This window comes from Mycteria americana, chromosome 1, assembly GCF_035582795.1.
Source record: "Mycteria americana isolate JAX WOST 10 ecotype Jacksonville Zoo and Gardens chromosome 1, USCA_MyAme_1.0, whole genome shotgun sequence".
NCBI classification, from domain to species: Eukaryota; Metazoa; Chordata; class Aves; order Ciconiiformes; family Ciconiidae; genus Mycteria; species Mycteria americana.
In genome coordinates this window covers 136,478,803-136,501,756 of record NC_134365.1, presented here as the reverse complement: position 1 = coordinate 136,501,756, position 22,954 = coordinate 136,478,803, and the positions used below count along the sequence as shown (strand labels likewise).

Below are 22,954 nucleotides of genomic sequence, written 5' to 3'. Positions count from 1 at the left end.
TTATTTATTTGTGCCACACAATTATGCGTTTAACAAAACAATCACGACCTTGTAAAGAAATACTGTTTCACAAACTCTTTGTGCCTCTGCCTATGCTGAAACCTAGCAAATGCATTTCTATTCTCGCACAGTAAAGACACAGCTAAGGTTAAATACACAGCTAACTACAATGTCAACAAGTTCTAGGAGCACAGGTATGAGTTTCGGGACACTGGGCAATCCCTACTCCCTTCCAGAAGGACATTTACCAGACAAAGAGTAACAATGCAAACAGCTCCAACCACTTCAGGCTGCCCTCTTGAACCACACACATCAAGTACCCTTATCTCAGCGTCTTCCTACCTGTATACGCCAGAGGACCAAATATTAGCAGCATTAACCATTAAGGGGGGGGTCAGGTCCCATTTGGTATTTTTCCTTCTGCCTAGGGCTGAAGCTGCTTTTTTCAATAGGCAGGACTGCAACAAAGCCCATGCTGCCTGGGCAGCCTCCCGGAGATAGCAGCAAATGAGGAGGCTGCTATTTGCATTTGTTGATTTAAGAGAGGATGGGGGGAGCGTGAGGGAGTGGGAGACTGCTAAAGTAATTCCCATATTGTCTGCAGGCTGTATTGACAGTGATCATCAGTCACCTGCTCATACTTCCTTCACCCCGGCCTTCAGAGGGAGACCAAAGGTTACGCTGGGTCAGAGGATCTGGAGGGAAATGAAAAGACATGCAAAATGGAGCTGCCAACCCACTGCATCTGTAGACAGAGTTATCCCCACTAGGCCACATGTTCCAAAAACTAAGACGTTTTAATAGTCTCATGAGAACTTGTTAAAATATAACGACGAAGAGAATAGAGAGGAAAAATGCCAAGCTCTGCTTGCAATTACTGCAGTATTTAGCTGGGATATTTACAACCAAAAAAGCACATTTGCCTTTTCAGGATGCTGCTTTGCATCACAAAGGCCTTCTCATTTGCACAAACAAAATCAAGCATTTGTGTCGTATTGCTCTTCTACACAAATATCCACTGCTCCAGTTTCAGGAGTGGGATACATTGCATGGCATTCTTTCCCAAGTCTCTTATTTACACCCAAAAACTGTACCGGCATCCTCAATAACTGAAGAGCAGCGATCACGCTACACAACCATACTTTACCATAGTAATCTTAGCAACTAAACGGCCTTTTCAAAAGTTCACAGAGCTCTAGTTATACTGTCATGTTAGTGAGGGCTATAGGTGACTACCTTCATGCAACACACAAACAGCTTTCATACTTTCAATTACTGCTCATTCAAAACATTCTCATTTTTTTTCCCAAACCATTCTGTGAGAATCCCACCTATAAACTTTGTATGCAACGTATGTAAGAGAAACCCCAAATCCAATGTCTTGGAACTCACAGCCTAAAGACACATTGCCACAACTCAGTCCTCACTGGCACAAGCAGATCCACTGGAGTCAACCGAGCTCATTTGCATGAGAAGGACATGAAAGATTAGACTTTAGATGAGAGCCAAATTCTGCTTGTAGAAGCAGAAAAACTGCCCAGACACATGCAGGACTGAAAAATCTGACCCCAGAATGTTATCCCCAAGATCTCTTGCCAGAATAAGTCAGATATTTAAGACAACTGTGAAATCTGAAGCTACTGAAACGTCCAGCGCTTGGGAAGGGAACGGGACAGATGACAGCTCAGAAGCCTGAATTCTCATGCAATTCTAATTAGTAAAATTCCCTCAAATAATCCACAGTGACGGTTTCACTCCATGTTTTTATGGAAAGCGAGGGGAAAGAAAGGTTCAGATTTGTAATATTTAAACATTAGAAATCTACCATTCAGTTAGTGTCACAGAGCACCAATTACAAGACAAGACTTTAAAAAGCTGAAGTGAAATTACATGAAGCAAGGTAGGGGCCTATTTTGCCATACATTCTGTGAACACAGCATTGCTACCTTAGGTGAAGGTGCCAATTAATACAGTAAAAACAGTAATTCAGTGTTTAAACCAGCATTTCTTTCAAGACAGAAACAACTGTATTTGTACTGCAGTATTGTTCCTATGCTCCCGCTGCGACGCAAGCCGAATGTTCTTCTGAGAATATAAAAACCTGGCCCTTCTCTCATCTACAGATAAAAAAAATGAGGCGAAGAGATTTAGCAACTTACCCTAATTCCATGTGAGCATTCCACAGTAGAAGTAATGGAAACATACCTCCTGAGTTCTAGCCCGGGATTTTAACTGTAAAATTAACCCTCTTTAATACAGTAAGTTATTATTGTGATAGTTTTGACAACTGGCAAAGGAGGTGGAAAAGATTAGCAATTTTTCAAAACAGCTTACTGCCAAGGATTATAAAAATTTATGTCCTTATGTCTCAATTGAACAAGAGAGCCATACAAAAGCATAAGTATCTGTAATACATGCCACCTCCTTCTATCTGTGTTTGGACTACTTCTGGTTAAGAGGTAGCTGCGAGATACTAATTGATACGTTGCTATGATACAAAATCAGTTATAAGTCATTTTGCTATCTAAAAAGCAACACTGCACTTGAAAACTTCAACATCCACCTTGGCAAGACACGGACATGGCTTGCAATTTTCTTCTTTCTAGATTCTAGTTTCTGCTACCAGTATAAACAAAAGACAGGAAGAAGCAAAAAAAAAAAAAAAAAGGTCTCTTGCTATCTTCTGTCAAAAATCCTATCCTTCCTTTCACAGCCCTAAAAGGTGAAATGGAGGGCTCCAAGCAACATAAGACAAAGCCGGAGGAAAGGAAAGCATTTCTTTCCTAGTGACTTCCCCAGGCAGCATTGTAGCACCTTTGGTCCCTCACCCCCACCCCCCGTCTCCCACACTTTCAAGAGCTAGGCAAGCCAGCACCTACGGAACAGACCTGTGAAAATACTAATTGAGCTCCATCAAAACCCACTGCTAACCAAACTAACACACATCACTTCCAAAAAACCAACTTTTAATAGCCCAGCTGGGGCAGGGCGCGTGCGGGAGTGGGGTGTAGAAGCAAAACAAAAGAAAGACTCCTGGCAAGATCTCTCCAGTTAATCTCCGGAAACCAAGAACTGTGAAAAGCCAGCTTCTAGTCACCCTTCAACAGAGCATTGCCATTGCAACCACACTAGCAAAAAAAAACAAAACAAAAACCACCACAAAACAAACAAACAAAACCCCCCAAAACAACAACTTCCTTCCCCCTCCCAAAAAAAAAAGCTAAACTGTATTTTGTTGATAAACTGAGAAGGAAGAGAGCAAGTAAATACCCGATAAACTATCAAAGCAGCACAAACTTAAGTTACCTGAAGACGGTTTAGGTGTGCTGATGATGAACCTGTCAATAAACCTGGCAAAGCCTAGCTCTACACATTGGGTAAGAGTTTTAACATCCTGATTCTTCACTCCATCATTACTGATTCTGCCCAGGTTTTGGCACTATTTTTCCCCAAATAGCATCAGCAGGATGAAAGGTGGGCCCAAAAATGAAACAATAAAATGCAACAAGCTTCAGGGGAAGAAAAAAGAAACACAAAGCATGGTTAGTGCCATGCCACAATTTGTTTTGTCTCAATATCTGAATGACAGCACTGATATTCTTAACATAGCTTATATGTACTAACACAGATTTGGAAAAAATCCACTCAATCCCATCCACTAGTTGGGCAACACAACCACTGTTGACATTACTATCCACAAGACCTGAACAAGAGCAAATTAAAAAAATATTTTCCATGTAACAGTCAAAAATACATGTGTTGGACTTCTTCCAATTTAAAAGAAAATTACAACTACCTTATAAATAAACATGGTAAGATGGTGAGGAAGCCAGACGTACAATAAGGTCACAGCTTTGGGAAAGGAAAAACCTTTATTTTTTTCTTAAGTGATTATTGCCCTGTAGCAGCACCATCCAGGCCTTGCTGCAAGATGCCAAGAAACATTAATACCAAATAAAAAAAGCTTAACATGAGAGAATGTGGCAAATCAGATTTTAGCCTGAAGCACTGAGGAGTTTTTCATGTACAATTCTGAAGACAGCATAAATCTGCTTACTGTATGTGCCTGATTTAACTACTGTGACCTGCTCGTGAAAAGAAGCTGGCTGCACTGAGAGAAAAATGAAACCTCCAGCAGTATGAAATTGTACCATTTCAGCATTTGGTTTTTTCTTTAATGAAACTTAAGAATTACCATGCTTATCTGATTTTTTTAGGCTACTTTAAACAACACAGAGTCTCTTCACAGATCTAACTGTAGTAGCTCTGTCTAAAGTTTCAACACTTCTTTTGTTTCATCTGCAAACATACAGAGTAGTGCTTAAGTTTATATTGATGTTGCATATTTGTGCACAACTCAGCTGAAACTACAGCCCAGCTACTTTGACATGATTTCATTATCAATAACATAAAAGTGCATCTCCAGTAGCTAGCTTGGAAAAATCTGCACAAATAAGCATTGAGAACAATCTGAAAATCAAATACAACTAAACTAAGAAATCATAAAACAGACAAATAAGATACTTTCTAATCTCTGCTTGAGCCTGTACTACTCTTATTGCTGCAGACAGCTTTTGAAGGAGACCTTTAACATCACAGGCTGATTAGCGTAATGAAAGAAGATTGCTCTCACTGACAATAAATGCCCTGAATTGGGAGAAAAGCAATGAGGGGGCACACGATGTGGAAGGGGGGGAGACAGAGGAGGAGGAAGGAAGGAAGGAAGGGAGGAAGGAAGAGGACTAAGGATAAAAGCTACAGTGTATCACTGTTTTTATTTAGATTACTACATCATCTTCCTTTGGTCACCCGAATTCTCTCCTGTACAGCGCAGAGAGTAGTTCCTCCTTCATGAGTTCTTGCATCACCTTTATCCATCAAAGATCTGGCTTACAAGACTGTGGGGATCGGGGATATATAGAAACTGTTCCCTCCCCAGATGCTGTTCCCATCTAAATGATAGATACTACTTTATACGGAAATCAATCCTTGCAGGTGAAACTACTTACCATTTCCCACATGGCTTGTCCCCAGTTGTTCTTTTGTTTTCTCTCTTTTACAGAAAAGGTTTTACTTCTATTATAAATAAAAAGGTGGGTTGCCTAAGTAAGTGCCATTTACATGTAATGACTAAACAGCAAAATGAATTTATATAGAAACAGCAAACGGAAACTGCTCTGACAATCTCCAGTCATCTGCCGTCTACTTCAATCATAAGCCTCAGATACAACTAGCTACAGTGCAATACAAGAATATTCTTAGCCACAGTAACAGCTTTCTATTATCCAATTGAGTAAGATAAAAATAACAATCTACAGTGGTTAAATAGAAAAGCATAATATGTTTGGCCTAGAAAAAGAGTTAATAGAAAAACATGCGAAAGATATAAAACTTAAAAAGCCTTTTTAAAGCATATCAAAAGCAGAAGTTATATGGACCCAACAGATAATCAAATTTCAGAATGAGCAAACACAGAAGATAATACTAAAGCAAGAAGATTGAATGTTTTTTTGCGTTCATACTCACTCCAAGGAAGCTCATCACATCAGTTCCCATATCAGAACCCCTCTTCACAGGGATTTGAAACAAGTTCCCTGACATGATGTACCAGTAGTAGAGGTCAGGAAATGGAGACAAAGCAAGCAGTAGAGAGTTGGCAGGACACACAGCACTTAGGAGTTTTAACGCAACGAAAAGATGAAATGTCCAACCTACTGACAGTGCTGTGCAAGTTTGTCCTTAAAATTCAGAGTTCAGAGACTTTAAAGGGTGGTTAATGTGATGCCAACACTCTAGCCAGCAAGGTATGGACAGGACACCTGATGTTTGTACTGGCCAAGTTGCTGAAAACTCTTGTACGGAACAGAGGTAGTGAACTCAAAGATAAATATGATGTGTTGGGGGAGAACCAATCATAGCTTTTGTAGAGAAAAGTCACTTCTCACAAATCTATTACTAATTTTTTTTAAGGAGTCAATAAGCAAGCAGACAATGGAAAAATCAATTGATGTAGTCTGTGGATTTGCACTTGACAAGATGTCACACATTTTTTTTAAGACAAGATGTCTTAAAAAAATCCTTAGCTGGCAACGGATGCGAGGGAAGATCCTCATGATCCTTCTAAACAATTTCTTGGAAAATACCAAACAGTGGCCAGGAATAAACAGACATGTTTCCACAGTCGAGAAGAGGACTCTAGAGAAATCCTGATGAGACCTCTGCTTGGGCTTGTGCCATTCGATTCGTATATGATCTAGGACAAGAGTAAAGCATGAGATGGCAACAACTGCTGAACAATTATTTGAGTCCGTAAAGACATGTAAAGAGATCTTGTAAAGCTGAGCAATTGCTCAGCAGAGGAAGTAACAGATGAAATTCAATGTCAAGCAATTCAAAATAATCCAGCTTCTGTGATCAATGATGGGCTATTAGCTGATGTATACAAAAATGACATCTTCGAATTAAAATACATATTTATATGACAGTATTAGTTCATTGCTCAGTAGTAGTCCAAAAATCCCAAAGCCATGAATAATTAATGAATAATTATAGAAGGAACAAAAAACAAAACAGAAACCACCACTATGTCACTAAGTCTTATACCTTGCACACTTCTGGTTCCAGTGGCTCAAAAATGCCATAGCTGAAATGGAAACAGTATGGAAGAACAAGGATGATCAGAGGAATTAAACTGATCCCATAACAATGAAAAATGAAACAGAACAGGATTTTAGAAGTTTGGAATACAGATAGCTGAGGGAAGCTAGAATATAGGTCTACAAAATTGTGATGGATATGAAGGCGGCAAATAGGGAATGACTATTTAATGTCTCTTCCTGTACAAGTACTGAAAGTACAAGAAGCTATTTCAGTACGAGGACACGACAACAGATGAAACTATCAGCAAGAAAAAGGGTATCTCCTTTTCCACAGAACATATACTCAAGTACAGAACTCCTTACTACAGGATGTCGTAGGTGCTAAAAGTTCAGATGGCTCCAAAATATAACTGAACAAAATAGATCAAGCGCCTCCAGGAGGTACCCAGCATAAAAGCATTAGTCTGGGCTTGGGAGGTGCTGGGTTGTAGACGGCCAGGTATTAGGAATACTTCTGCTAACTTCTCTCCTATGCGCTTATGCTTTTCTTCAGACATCTGCTTTCAGCCACTGCTGGAGAAAGCCTGCTAGAGCAGATGGTCCTTCAAGATTGATCCAGCATAGACATTATCATTCCAACTTCTTTCACCAGCTATAGTTCACAACGATGTTCATGAGTGACAAGTCATCTCTAAAAGTACTTAAGTGACCAAGAGACACAGAGAAAACCATCTACTGCATCCTTAAAATATTAACCTTGGGCCAGCAGGCCAAGCCAACATCAAGCACTGTTGTCAAACCACACATAACAAATTACTATTATCGAAGATATTTCTAAGGAAACAAACTACAATATTCACACAGCTTCTGCTAGTATAAGTATTGAATGCTACATTTCATAGCGCTGTGCACATACCCTCACACCCAGCCAGGTTCACTTAAGTCACATTTTCTGATAATGACCAAAGACAAAACATCAACACAAAGATTAAGTCCTGAATGCTAAGAACAGTTGGCCCAAAACAACTTTTCACCTCCCTCCTCCATTTTATCTTCTATTAATTGCATCTTAGTTCCTGAGCTCATCTGTCTAAAACCAATGCGAGTTACAGAAGATATGGCTATAAAGACTAAATATACCACATAATCTGGTCTGAATAAATTCACCCATATCTAAGAAGCCTGTGTTTAAGCTGTTCTTAAAACCTCCCATGACAGAGGTCCTACATTTTCTCTGGGCATCCTAAATGGCTAAGACAGTAAATAGCTGAAATAAAATCTTTCCTAATTTTCATAGTCTCCCTTACTGCATTTCATCTCTCTTTCAAAAAGCTAAATTAGACCCTAAAATATAAGTCTCATGGCAGGAAATTGTTGTCCTAGGCATGGATGAAATTTAAAGCGTCCTTTATTACTTTTATACTTAGATTGCAGGATATTGGTTTTGCTTGTTCACTAAAATCTGAGGATTTTTTTCAGTCCTTTAACTAGGGATTTAACACATTTAAATGCTTTCAGGAAAGGTAGTTACAAAAATCAAGAATAATTCTTATTATATTCAGTCTGAAATCTAAGCCACACTCAAGTCAATTATTTTCACTTTCTATTGCAGTAATCCAAGGCAGAAATATTAAACTAACCTGCAGGAAAAAAGTCCAGGCCAGAATAATACTATAATATTTCAAGTGAATCCCTACAATATAGTATCTGTCATACTTTCTTCCTTAACAGGAGTAGTCAATGTTAATGTGACTTAATGAAGAATCCTGACAACATTATCATATTTCTGAATTGAAATGACTTGATTACACTCTCCTTGAAGCTATTATTTACATCTTAATAAAGGACTATCATTACAGTTCTTTAATGGTTCAAAAGTGATCAATAACAGTGAAAAACATAACCTGAGAGCAAAAAATATTTCATCTAGCTATGTAAATTTGACAAGTGCATATAACATGCACAAACAGCACATAAAAAATAAGCACCTGAAGCAAAATTGAAAGAACAAATTCTTTATGCTCAGAACAGGGAAAAAAGGAGCACGCACAATTTTAATAAAACTGCAGTTAACTTTGGGCTCACTTTTAGAATTAAAAATAACAAAATCCCCAGCCCACACCTCTCTGCCCTCAGTTTCTCTCATGTCCAAAATTCTCAGTTTTGACTACAAGACTGTAAGAACCTTACTTCAGGTTTTATTAATGCCTAAAGTGTTACTTTAGGGTAGGTATTTCAAGTCTGGGTATGTATTCAATGCCTGGGTAGGTATTTCAAGCCTTCAGCAAATTTGAACACACTCAAGAGTTTTGCTTGTTTTATTACCTGAACAACTGGAATACGTAATCAACTTTACTAACTAATTGTTAAACAACTCTTTGATCTCTATCAAGCACTAATCAGGCAAGAAAAATTCTGTACGTATTATCTCAAAATATTGCTGGTTTTCCAGCAGTGAAAGTGGAGTAGACTAAACAATTTAATAATACTTCTTTCCAGAAGATACAATTGGACTCAGCAATCTAAACTGTCACAAAAATGTCTTCTAAAAATTTTATGCCACTCATTTACACAGCCTGTTTTGTATAAAGCCATTTTATTTCACCACAATTAATGTAATTAACGTACCATAATAACACATCTCATTCATGATTTCTCAAGACAAGGTCAACCTTCTGAAGAAGCTGAGAAAGACAGTTTACAGATTGGGAGCACAGAAACATTAAGACTTAGGTCAGCTTGGTACCTATTAGATGACTTTTGATCGAATGTAGATTGTCCTCACCTGACTTCCCCCTGCCTTCTCACTGCAGGTTTGTACAGGCAGATCATCCTGGATCTGCCGGTACAGCTACACACATAGTTGCTCCCTTGCTGAAATCCGCCAAAATGGACTAAACTACATTACAGGTACTATGACCACTGGCAGTAACTGCAGACAGTAACTACAGACAGGCAGGTGAGGGCAAGGATGCAGAGGTACCCTTAACTAATTTCAGTTAGTTTTTCCATACGGTTCTTGACCTGCTGGCAAAAGATGGAGAATAACAATGGGGATGGAGAGGGCAGGAAACATGACTGATTTCTTGCCTTCTTGCTTCTGTTCCTTTGGTACTTCCAGTGAGAGTTCTGGGATTCCAGTCTACTCGTTCCTTACCTAATGCCAGCTGTGAAAATGCTCACCACAAGAACAAATTATTCTGGTCAACAATATTAAAGTAATTAATTAAAATATGGTTCCCCTCTTTAAAAACCTCTCTTCCTGTCAAATTTGAAGGGAGTGAGGATAGAAGAGCCTAAACAGTTTGACAGAAAAGCCTTACACTACAGAAACATGACAAGAGGTCCTCAGAGTAGCAGAGGGATTACCTTCAGGGATATCCCTCTTTATTCCATTGCCCTTCTTTCTAAGGTAGATAGCTGTACATTATAAAGCACAGTGACCATTAAAGAGACTCTATAACCCTATGTACAAACATTCTTAAAGGCATGAGGATGATAAAGCATTCAGAAAAGGCAGCTTCAAGACAGAATTCCGTGAGTATGAAGGAAGAAACACTAAATATATAGTTTAAACATTCAATCATCACAGAAGCAAAGACTACTTTCTCAGCAGTTAGCTTTATATAAAGTGCTGCTGCAGCCAATATATTAGTATCATTAAACAAGAGCATTTAACTATCTATAATACAAACAGCAAATCTAGTTTAAGGCCAAGATTCTTCACAAGCACACAAAAATTAAAGATTATCAAAAGCCCTCCTAGCGGTATTAAATAAAACATGTTCCCAGGGTTACTATGAACAGACAAAAATTGTTTCCCAGAAACTATCCTATTCACTGTAAACTACATAAAGAAAATTTAACAACATTTCATCCTCATCAGCTACTCACAAATCAAATCTTCAGTCTTATCTGCATACAGCCAGCTGGTTTTTAAAATTCTGCTGTAATTGAGGGGAAAAATAATTAAGCAATATTATTAGTCATCTTACCATTGTTCCCTGGTGGCTGTAATGCATCTCCTGTCAAGCTACACCATCCGACTGGGAAAATATCTCGAGAATCACATCTGCACCAATAGTCAAATGCTCCTCTCCAGCCATCAAATGTAACAAAAACTTCGTCTCCTTTAACATCTCCAATGGTTGCTGGGCAAATCAAATATGGGTTCTTTCTATCTATAGCTTCAAGTTTCATTCCAACTTTAAAGCAGTTTGGCACAGGTTTTGGTGGTTCCTACAAAAGTAAGAGTGGTAGAATATTTGTATTTCTATGGCCTATTAAAAAATAAAGAAAAGAAAACCCTCTATTTTTCTTCAACATCCTTACTTCTTATACTCACTGCTCTCAGTAAGTTATAGTAGACGTTCAAGGAAACTTACTCATATTTCAAATTTGCTTTTGCTCTTCTGTATTATAAAAATCTAGATTCTGTTCCACAAACAAAGCTGGGATAATTAGCAGAATTCTCCATGACAGAAAGACCCTGCCAAAACTATTTACATAAGCAATAGGTTGCACCCAATACATTATGTCTGGGCAGCAAGACAGCAAAGACACTAAAATGAAATTATTACATGCTAATAAAGAAGAGGAGGTTTGCAGGGAATGGATATTTCTGGGGACTGATAACTGTCTGGTAAAAGCTTCACCTCCCAATTAATCCGTGAAAAATTCATTAGCATTGGACATTATTTATAGGCCTCTGTTAACTCAGTTGGCCTTAGACCAATTCCAAGCGGACAAAAGAAAAACAAAAATCAAGTCCATGTGACCAGCATAACTGTACCCCTACAGCAGAAGCTGTGACCTGATGGAACCTGAATTACCACCTCAGCCTCAGGAACCTCATTATCCAAAAGCCATCTCAGATGTGCTGGTAGGCTAGCACAGGGAAGCATGGCTCATCACGGCTCAGAAAATGTATATAATCTTATATTAAAAAATTATATAACTATATAAAGTTAACACGCAAGCAATGTGATTGCAGGTCTGAACCCAACTGTTTGATTTGCTGACATACTTGTCAATACCAGTCTCAGCATCAAAAATGAAGTCACTCAATCCGACAGCAGGGTTTTACCACCTCGACAAAAAAATTGAAACAACAAGTCTTTTTAACATTACTGTTGTTTTTATATAATTTTTCATGTTTCACAGTAACTTACTCGAGTCATGTTTGAAAAACTCAACAGCTTTTTCTGCTATTTTCAACTACTTTCTCACTACATTTTAAATAAGTATGTGCTCAATGAAAACATTTAACAAAACCTTTCCAAGCACCACTGTATTCCAATGCCTCTTTTTCCCCATTAAATTTTTTTTTACTCCTTTGCACATTCACATGAATATGGTGCTGTTAAGAAACATGATATGCATTGTATCTTAAATCCACGAGACACAAAAAATGAGGTAACACAATTTTTCTAAATAACACACCATACCTTAAAGTCTCAACTCAAGAAAAGAGATGCCCATCTCGATGGACTAGAAGCAGATCTCTTCCTGTCTAGCTTTGTAGCTTTCCAATCCAGTTCAAAGTCATTTTAAATAATAGTCTTGCCCTCCCGTGCTGCAGACAGCAGGGTGCTATGTTGGCATCCTCATTAAAAAAATGTAACCATGGACCAATTGAGAGAAAGTTTACTAACGAGTTTACTAAAGAGTTTACTAACGGTGCCTTCTTACCTTCTTAAAGAATGCTGCGGGTGCCATTTCAGCTCCATTGAGAGTTCTTAAGAGAAACATTGGCCAAGAAGATGCATTCATCTGGAACCCTGAGTAACAAACAAACAAATAGACCTACTTTCAGTTTGTAAAATAAAATAGGAGGAGAAGGATATAAAGTCTGCTTTACTAATGCCTCATTCCCCCCTATTTTGGACTTAGCCAAAATAAAAGTATCCGAAAAGGAACAAACAGGGTCACTGTCAGTGCAGAAAGCCGTGCAATGCATTACCATTCTGAGTGACTTGCCTGCAGAATCATTCATCATAATTTGTGATATTACAGATAAGTATCTAGGACTTAACGACATGATCTCCTAGCACAGGAGATCATAAGGTTGTCCCACAAAGTCCCTGTAGTCCAGTGGAACTTCCCCAGCCCAAGCACCTAGCTTACTTTTCAGGTCTGCTTTTTGCTCTCGTTCTAAAACAACATCCTCCGCTCCAGCTTCTCTCATTTGTTAAGGAGATACCTTTTTATTTTCGAGACTCCTGTAATTCTTTCACCATACCACAGACAAAAAAAGAACAATTGGTTTCTTCTCCCCCCCGCCTTAAAATAAATAGCCTTAAAAACCAAAGAACACATAACAGGGAAGAACAAAAATACAATTATTTTAATAAATGCATGTATCGTATTGGAAAACAAACTGGAAGATGTTTCTACTTTAATATTCTTCATTAACAAGTGAATAAAAAGCACAAACAATAATCAAATTTGTTTAGATGAACTACCTTATTCAAGCAGAACAAAGCTTTGGCTGAAAACATTCTCATTCCAGATAATCTTCCCTCAGAATCAACAACTTTCCAGTTAAAAAATAAAACAAAACAAAAAACCTTTTGCTTTCTGTGCTTTCCAAATGAATGTTTCAAAGTAATGAGTAAGATAACAGACATAGTGGACATTTTTTCTGAGTCTTTAGCAGTTATACGTCTGGCACAGTTCTACAGAAAAACAGACATAATAGAGCAAATTGGAAATTTTTCCACAAAGCAAGTAGTGCCAGAATCTGCCAGGAACTGATGAGTTCCCTCATAACTGAGCCTCAACAATTCTCTTAAAAAAATATAACTAGAAAGGTGGAACATATCTGCAATTCTTCATCAGTTAAATCATTAAGTCATCTAAAATTGGGTTATATGCCATACTGGTTCTTTAACTAGTACCTTTAAGCTGTCTTCAGCTGAATAAACAATTTTCAAGTTGGAACTACCTATGCAACACCTAAATGAATACAAAGCTCATATTTGATAAATGGTGTCGTAATTTGAGGACTGCTGAGCTGATTATCAGTCCTGGTTTGATACCAGAGTCTTTATACAACCTAAACAGGTGTGGTTACTGAAACACAATATTCCTAACCAGCTAGCCCAGAAAAGACATATATGCAAGACAGAGGAACGACAACTAAACAACAGTTTCAATTAACTCCATTTGGCCTTTAAGTTGTCCTGGTAAAACCAGAGAAAATGTTATCCTCAATGTAATTTGTTGAGAACATTAAGCTCTCACAACAAAAAAGCTCACCTATGAAAAACAGAGGCTGGAACAGGAACCCTTTGCGACATCAACCACTTTCTCAAAACCCTTATGTAACATGCATAATTAAACCTATGTAAAAATCAGGTAGGAGGGACTATTTTAGCTAGTTATTACGACAGAAGCAGAACATTAGTATCTAGAAGGTTCCCTGCTACTCGGGGGGGGGAATCAGTTGCTTAAATGTCTAACAGGAGGTAATTATACACCCAATTAGCTCCCAGCTTTGCCCAGGAACAGGATGCTGTAAAACTGCCAAAAAGGCTTTTTCAAAAATTTATCTAGGTATGCCAGAATGTTTGATTGCTGGAATTCAGCCTATCTCTAGAAAAATCTAGGGCAGGAGGGACAAAATAATGGCACTCGAGTTCTTTTCTGAATAACCAGCAATTGTTCGGAGAGCAGGTAAACTTATATGCCTGGGTGCAGGGAAACAGCTGCTTGTTAGGTGCTGCACTACAAGCAGCCTGACCAAATAGAGTAAGAAACAGTATCCGAAGAGAAGGCATCAACCTTTCGACTGACCATCATGGAAAGTTTCTCTTCTTAACGGATCGACTGCCCCCATTATACATAACCAGAATTGTTTTATTCATCAGACTGGTTTAGAAACACATTTAAAAAAGCACTGTGCTCCTGAACTGAAGCCATATGTTTAAAACTATACATTTGTGTAGCTAAAGGAACAAGTATACTCTTCTCTATTACAACCCTCTTTCATACTGGTGTCACTGCATTCATTCTACAAGGTTATACCAAGAACTTCAGAGAGGTTAAACTGAGTAACTTCTCAAAAAAAAAAAAAGTTAGAATCTTTTTCCCCCGGTGTCAAGATTTTCCAGTGCTTTCATTCAAAACCTCTATATATCCCCAGGAAAGAAGGAAAAAAGCCCTTCTGGGCTCAAACTATCCCAAATAATATTCTTCTAGACTGGCACCCTGGTTGTATTGCTTTTCTTGTGTTTCTAAAGCAGCACAACAGCACAAAAATCTACCCTTATAATGTACATGAAGTGTCTTAATGGTTACGTCAACTGCTCCTGTGTCTGTTGCCTATCTACCAGCAAATCAAGTTTCATACTGTAGTGAAATGATACTTTTCACTTCATCTTTCAAACAGAAGAACTGAAAGTTGTTAACAAACTGGGATGACAAGTTTTTTTGAGAGGATACTAAGAGAAAGCATACCTATCTTCACTAAACCTCTGATGAGAAATCTGTAAGAGCTACTGATGACACCAAACCAGAAGTAGGTTCATAACCATAAGATGGGAAACCAGCAGTAACCAATTTCTGCTTACAGTTCATTTCTCATATTAAGAATGTTATGTCTTGCATCTTCTAAAAACTACAGAAGATAACAGGATAACAGGGGAGGGGGTGTTGCTGTTGGGGGGGGGGGGGGGGTTTAAGATAAATTTTGGTCATTATTTTTCCTCCTTTTTAAAAGAACTATTCTTTAAAGATTTCCATACTTAGAAATTTAAGCTATAACAAATATGGTACAAGAATGCAGATATAAATATACAGGTTAATCACAGCAAAGACAGGTGATATCACACTTTATTATGCCTAGTAGTTAGTCAAAGTTACCTCTGACTATTCATCATACAGCAAGGAATTACCTTGTACAGTTCCCCATTTAATAAACTTCCTCAATAAGAGTAAACCCAAGCACTATTTCTCAGTTTGCAGAGACACATAATGTTGTCACCTATATTGCACATGGAAGGCAAAAGAAATTCTGCATACTATTTCTAAGCATAGGAAAGCTACACCTTGTTCACCAGCATTCATCGTGCTCACAAACTAGTCATGACAAACTGATCAGATGTCCCCCAAACGTGTCAATTTGAGGAGATGAGAATCACATGCAACATAAGCTTACAGTTTGGTAGAGCTCTGAGGTTCTGTTTTTCCTGCCTCAGAGCAGAAGGCTGCAATATCGCCGTTAACCCACCCTATGTTGCCTTTCCCAGACCACAACCAATGTGCTCAGTGCCCGAGGAAACATTCAGACTGTCCGGGACCGACGCACCTCCTGCAGCCCTGCTGAGGGTTTCACAGGTCGGTTAACAGCGAGCGCCTTCTAGTGGGCTGCTCCGATTTACTGAGGAGGAAAAAGGCAAGTCAGCTTTCCCCAGTTCTTACCAAGCTCTACTAAAAGGAGCACGCACAGCATCAAGCAAGAAAACGTTGTATCCATACACACTCGTAAGACAGGGTACGTATGAGGGACTATCTATAGAATGGGCAACATGACAGTGTATCTCACCATTAAGCAAGCTGTCAGACCCTCCCATTTAATATTAAGGGACTATTTAAAAAAAACCCCAGAACTTAAACTAATTATTCTGCTCATTCTTATGGCAAAAGAATCCAAAAAGAAGAAAAAGCCACAATTACTTAGCCTGAATTAGTTTGCTTACCTCTTTTTCAATTAAATAATGGTTTGGTGAAATGTTAGTACCGTTGACTTTGCCAAGACAAAAAGGTAAAATCAACTTCATGAAAGCAATACGCCACTCATTGGTTCAGAAGCTTTTTTCCTTACCAAGTGGAGGCTGGAGCATGCCCCCTTTCTTTTCACAGGTCCCGATGGGCTGTATGTCCGAGGAATCCACAAGCCTCCAAAAATCATTTTTGTTGTCACTTCCATCCAGCCGCAACCTTAGCCTGGCACCAGTGATTCCAATTACTGTAGCTATACAAACCGAGGTAACATTGCGAGGATCACGGGCTTCCAGTTTCATACCAACTTTGAAATCGTTTGTAGGTGGAATTCTAGACTACAATAAAAGGTGAAAGACTTTTTCTTATTGTTGTTAGTATTGCTAAATTTACCAGCCAGTTCAATATACAGCTTTCATTCATCCAAACACATCACATAAACAGTAAATACAAAGAAGCCTTTGAACTTTGAGTGTTTAGCAGCAAGTCAGAAAAGGCAGCTGGATAACCACCAACAGCTATCACTTCAGATACTTGGATGTTCCTACTGCATAAACATGACTGATTTCTAAAAAGATAAGCACGCTAAGAAGGGTAACAAGGGAATCCTGATGAAGATATGAACATAAAGATGGGAGAGCAGTCATTAATACTTGAAGTGAATGGAAAACAAGGACATGGGGAAACATGACATTCAACTCAAAAAAAAAAAACCCAAACCAACCAACCAAAAAAAAAAAAAAAACCAAACCACAACAAACCACCCACAAGATTTATTAGCTTTCAATTCAAAAGAAATAGTTATTCTCATTATAGTAATATCTTGGAAATTTAAACAAAATTTGGACCCTACTGCACTAGGCACTACAAAAGCTCAAGGCAAGAAAGAGTTTCTGCATTAAAAAAAAGCCTACAATACAAAGAAAGAAGACAGAAAAAGGAGTTAGTGTTAACTGCATTTTACAGAAAGAAAACAGACAGTCCTGAAGTCACATAAAACTTCTGTGCTAAGACAAAAATTGGAGCTTGTGCTTATTCGTAGAGAACTGAATATATTCATACACACACAACGAAATGCCAATTTAATTAGCACAGGGAAAAGAAATATGACGAATGCAACTTGGTCTTTGAGCAGAACTTCTTGTCACAAGCTAAAGATAAACAAAAGAGAAGGAGAATATTTTTTACTCATGTATCAACACACTACTGGCAGAGATAGACTAGATCGCAGTCTGATTACTTGCCTACTCTAGTACTGCAGGCAATAACATCATTTAATGATGTTCAAAACTTTGTATTAACACTAACTGGGATTGAATGCCTCTCACTATTCTCTTTAGTTGTCTCCTCATTTCCAGCCTAAATTTATTAATGGAAATTTTTGCCAACACTCTCATTTAACTTAAATTCTTTTTGCACCTTTGCAAATAACAACAAAATCTAGAGAGGGCAACCTGACCCTTTCTCAGTACTCTCTCAACAAGTTAAATAAGCCAAGCACTGAAGTTTTTCTTAGGAGAGGATGACTATTCTCCTATCTCCCTGGAAGCCTTTTTCTGCAACTCTTCCAGTACAAAGCTGCTCTTGAACACGGACACCCAGAACTGTAGGCAACCTTCCCCATTACATCGAAACCCAGTAGCTATCCCATACAGACTAACAATCTGAATTCTAATACAGGAGGCAGGTAGAAAAACAAAAACCACGGGCATTCACGCTCACAAGATTCCTAAGTCCCTTCTCCTGCCCGCCTGACCAAGTCAGGTGGGGATCCCACAGTAAGTAGACAGGGGTGCACTTATCTGTCTGGGTCCACAGGAGAAGGCTGAAGAAATCTACTACTGCAACAAGTGTTAGTGATATTTTGTCTCCACCACATTTAATTTTTTAAAATACATCTTGCTCTACTTGCTACGGTGTGCGGGCTTACTATTTACAACACATCCTAGATCAACCGCAGGAGCCCTGGAGGAGCCCAAGCCCAAAAAAGAAAGAGAGCAATATTCAGTGAACGCTGAGTGTAGCATCTGCCAATGCTGCATTTAGACAGCAGGCTGTCTGAAAGGGGAGCCTGAGCATATTAAATTTAAAGGGCAATTCAATTTCAGGATATTGCTTGTCAAGCTGTTATTTTCTACAACCATGAAAGCCAACTGAAATTGAGAAACTGGGGAGTTTGTTTATTTGTTTGTAGAAAAGGTGAGCTTGTTTAAATATCAACAACTCAAGGCATTCTACTAAAAAGGTAACTCCTCCGTGCCAGTCCATCCTTACAGCAAAATAACAAAACCTGCTCAGAAACAGCCGTTTTAAACTCTGTTCAAACCACATCAGATTGACATTTTTATTTAAAATTTTCAACTGCTTGGAAAAAAGTTTCAGGGTGAGAGAGGGATGTGGAATACATTGAAATTTTAAGTAGAAATTAAAAACAACTTAGAGCAACAGATAAAATACCTTTTAAATTAAGATAAATACTTTAATCAATTTCCATTAGCTGTCTGTGCCTGTATCTTAATTTATGGTAAAGGCTTTAATTTATTGCTCCCCAGGTGATTTTTAATTACAACAAAATTTAAACTTCGTAGAATTCCCACAGGTCACAAATTCTGGATATGATTGTCAAATTAACCTTCCTTCTGCTATTTATTTTCTGGCTGGCCACAGCAGTGTATTTCTTTGCATTACACAGAGTGATAATGACATGTACAATTCATGTGTAACCCAATAAAAGTCAAATTAGTCCTACACAAAGCTCAAGCACTTTAGTTTCTAAAATCTGCAAACGTTACATAGTGAGAGGAGCTAGCTCTGCACTAATTAACACTGCATATCACTTTCTACTTAAAGGTCAACTCAGAAAAACTGAAAGTCTGCATATGTAAATTGTTTTGAAATTTGCTATGCACAGAAACTAAAGCTCTTCTTTCCAACCCACACACTCCTTAAGCAATTCAGGTCACTTGGATTATCTACCTCAGTCAATGCATGTATGTCACTTAAGCATCTTTATTTAAGGTGTTACTCAGTTGTTCAGTTTGGACCTCCTGAGCATTAGTAGGGAAGAGGAAGGTGCAAGAAAGGCACAAGGAAAAGCTTCTGAGCAGCTTTCTGCAGTAGCTACGTCTCTCAGGAGCATACATTCTGGCTGTGGTGGTCTATGCTCTGTGAGTATGGCATTAACCTCAGAATGATCCAGGGATACGCCACTGCCCTCTGCCTCTACCCAAGCAGAGTTTGAGGTCTCTGCCTTGAGCTGGTATCCACTATGAAAAGCACATACTGTAAAATTAATTTCTGAAGCTCCACTCAAACAGAGCTATGGACACTGCTATTCTTAGCTATCTCTCATGGAAAGCAGCATGAGGGGCTCTTTGTCCTTTATTCTCATCTGTGAAGAGCAAGCTGAGATTCAAGATCTAGTACAAGGAAATGCTACCACCTGCATTTCTCTCTTCCTATTCTCCATTCCTACAACTACTTCAGACTCACTGAGTGACGGTTCCTCTCCTCCTCAGACTATTCCATTCATGTTGCTTTTTGTTTGGTCCCTATTGGAGGCCAGTATCATTTACAGTACCATCAGACTACCAACAAACCCTAAAAGATACCTTTGTGAACATGCCCGATCCGCTAAACTAGATATCCACTGCTTGTCACACCTATTACAATCCTATCAACCTGAACTATCCAATTCGTTCAGCATCTATCTTCCTAACACAGTGAAGGCATACAGACCAAAACTCTTCCTATTTAACTTTACACAGCTAAGATACTCCTCAACTTGGGAAAATACCGGCCCCAGCTCCCTCTACACATAGAAAGATGCCTGAAGAGGTTGACTTGGTCTCCAGAGGGCTGAATAACTGGTCATTAGCTCACACAAGATGGTACATTTAAACTGCACCTGCAAATACATAACAAACCATCAGGCAGGGGGGAATCAATCTTGTAGGGCACAATGTAAAATCTAAAATAGTACATCAAACACCCTTCATTATGAATCCAGTATTTCCTTTGTATTACCATATAGTCCCCTTGATTTTTTTTTTAACTTCAATATCTGTAACTCCTTAGTAAAATGCACTCTGCTCAGAAAGAGACAAAATTAAACACATTTCAGAGATCCAGAAAAGAAGTGGTGAATAAACTCTGCTACACACACACACATGCATCTTGTAGCTAGCCAGAACTGAAAAGACTCTTTCAGAAGCGGGGCAGGAGAAAGGCTCCTCTGATGATCAGCCAAATTTTAATTCTCACTAAAACCATGGTACCTCTAAGATTACTGAAAAAAGTAGAAAATATTTTTGAACTCTGATAAGACCACCTGTTTTCATTAACTAGTCTTTTTTTAAAGGAAAACAGAGTCCAAAGCTAAAATTTTAATGAAACCCTTGAAGTTTGGCTTGAGGCAGAAACCAAGAATGAAAAACTTCAGTAGCTAGCATCTGCCAAAACTGTAAGCTACTGATAACCAGAGATCAAAAAGAAGTCAAATGGGAAGTTTGCAAGCAGTCTAAACATAAAAGTTGCTCTAGGATCACCCTATAACATGCATACATACACACACACTTGCAAAAGAGTATCTGGCATACCTGTCTGAAACAATGTAGAGGGGCAGCTACTGATTCAGTCTCTTTCAGATAATCATCCCAATTAAACTGTTCTGGAAGACATAAGAGAAAAAAAGACCATACAGACAGTTTTTAAAGGGAGCTTAAATTAAAAGGGGGGTTGGGGAAAGAAAGGGACAGAAAAACCCAACTATCTTGTAGAATACTTTTTTTTTTCAGGAACAGCATTACTCTCAAATGGGAACGCCACCTTTGAAAATCATACAACCCTTAAGGAGCTTTAAGAGTACCATTAATTCATAGGGTCAATCACACAATAGGCAAAAATCAATATAAAAATAGAAACCTTCCTCAAATTCTTTTTTTTTTTTTTTTTTTTGTCCACATACAAAGATACAAGTCAGGATATCTAGATTCAATTCTCTACATAAGGACCTCCCAAGCATCCTTGTACAAATTGTGTTAGCCTTTCTGTATCTTAGTTCCCCTAACAGCAGGACTGATATGATAACCTCATAGGAGTACTGAGATGATATATGTTGAAAAACACAGACACATAGATTCTGTTGAAATATATGTTGAGAATACTATACCCAGCCCACTAGAAAGCAAAAGGATTAGCACAGCCTTCCAACTGCATCTTTGTCTCTTTTCATCTGAAGTCTGATAAAGGTTTCTCTTTGTAGGGCAAATATTATGGCAATGTTCAGCAACAGAATCATGGTATTTTTTCCAGCGTTACCATTGGCATTGTTTATGTGCATGGGTGAGTGTATTCTGCATTTGATTTAATCAGTGTTATCAGTTTTGCACAAATGAAACAGTATGAAGGACTAACATCAAAGATATAAGCAAGCATTACTTAAATTAATATTAAGAGCAAGAGAAAAACTAAAGTGGCACAACTAATGTTTTTGTTCCTAAATTATCTAAGTGAGCTCTTCTGATTATTTTTCTTGTTTGGGCAGCTGGCATCTTTCTGATGTTCCTGAAGAGCAAATCACCCAGGAACCCCAAAACGATGCAGTGATGCCACCCAGCGGCTCAGCAACGGCCATTCACATGGCCTATAGCAAAATCCCTTGGCGATGATGGAGACACTGCACTGGGTTTACCAGTAATCCTTCCAAAAACACAACTAGGCACAGTTAAACACATCTCTGCAATTTTCAGGAGACAGGAGAAGCAAAGAAACAATCAGAAAATGACAGCATTTTCCAGCACTCACACACTGCTGCTCTGAAGGATGCGTGGTGGCTCGAACCCAGAGTCTGCCTGCATTAGCACAGCATTTAGTTGAAAATATATAGTGCCTCAAGCAGAAAAGAACCACCCCCTTGGCCTGCTGAGATCCTCTTTTTTTGGCATAACAGACTCAAAAGTGTACGAGTGATTTGTCCTTGGCACTGCAGAGGCCATGTGGTTGTTAGCTATGTAACAAGTCAGTAAAATTTCAAAAGCTTTTAATTTGGTGGTCTGGACTGTATGTAGGCTGGTAACAAAGACATTTCCATACAACATCTTGGAAGTCCGCCTGTTTTGGAATGAAAGTTTTATTCACACATTTATACAGTTACATCAGATTTGTATTACTTACAAAAGACAGGGTACATTAACTTAAGCATATGTTAGATATTTGTATTTCAGGAAGGCATGCTCAGGAAATGGCTCTTCAGAGCTTTCTCCAGAAAGTAGCCTCCAGATCCGTTGCTCTTTTCATTGACAGGCCAAGGAGGCTGCAAAAATTAAATATGATGAACTGCTAGAAAAGTTTCATCTTATAAAAATTCTTCCTTGAGTCTAATAATAAAGTTGCCACTTCAGGTTGACTTCTGATTTTAAAAAAAAAAAAAAAAAAGTTGTTTTTTTAATCAGAGTTTACCTTAGTAAACTTTAAAGTACCCAATTCAATAAAATTAAATCTAGCAAAAAGAAGATGTTAGCTACGTCCCAGCTGTCTCAAATCTAATATGATGTAAAAGCTGTAATCATGAATCAGAGCCTCGCTGTGTTAAGGACCGTATAAATGCAGATACTTCAGAGAGAGCACCTTTC

At 38.4% G+C, this 22,954-nt stretch overlaps 1 protein-coding gene across 5 annotated transcripts in view; it reads right to left on the bottom strand.

Moving 5' to 3' along the window:
* Positions 1–22,954, bottom strand: part of SCML2 (Scm polycomb group protein like 2) — a 78,509-nt gene that overhangs the window by 25,517 nt on the left and 30,038 nt on the right. For 4 of the 5 annotated variants that reach the window (XM_075521675.1, XM_075521666.1, XM_075521685.1 and 1 more), the window contains 4 exons: positions 20,921–20,991; positions 16,426–16,660; positions 12,291–12,379; positions 10,595–10,838 (listed from right to left, as the gene is read on the bottom strand). In XM_075521675.1, coding sequence (XP_075377790.1) covers positions 10,595–10,838; positions 12,291–12,379; positions 16,426–16,660; positions 20,921–20,991 — 639 coding nt within the window. The remainder of the gene's footprint in view (positions 1–10,594; positions 10,839–12,290; positions 12,380–16,425; positions 16,661–20,920; positions 20,992–22,954) is intronic. The other variant, XM_075521699.1, reaches the window with a different exon arrangement.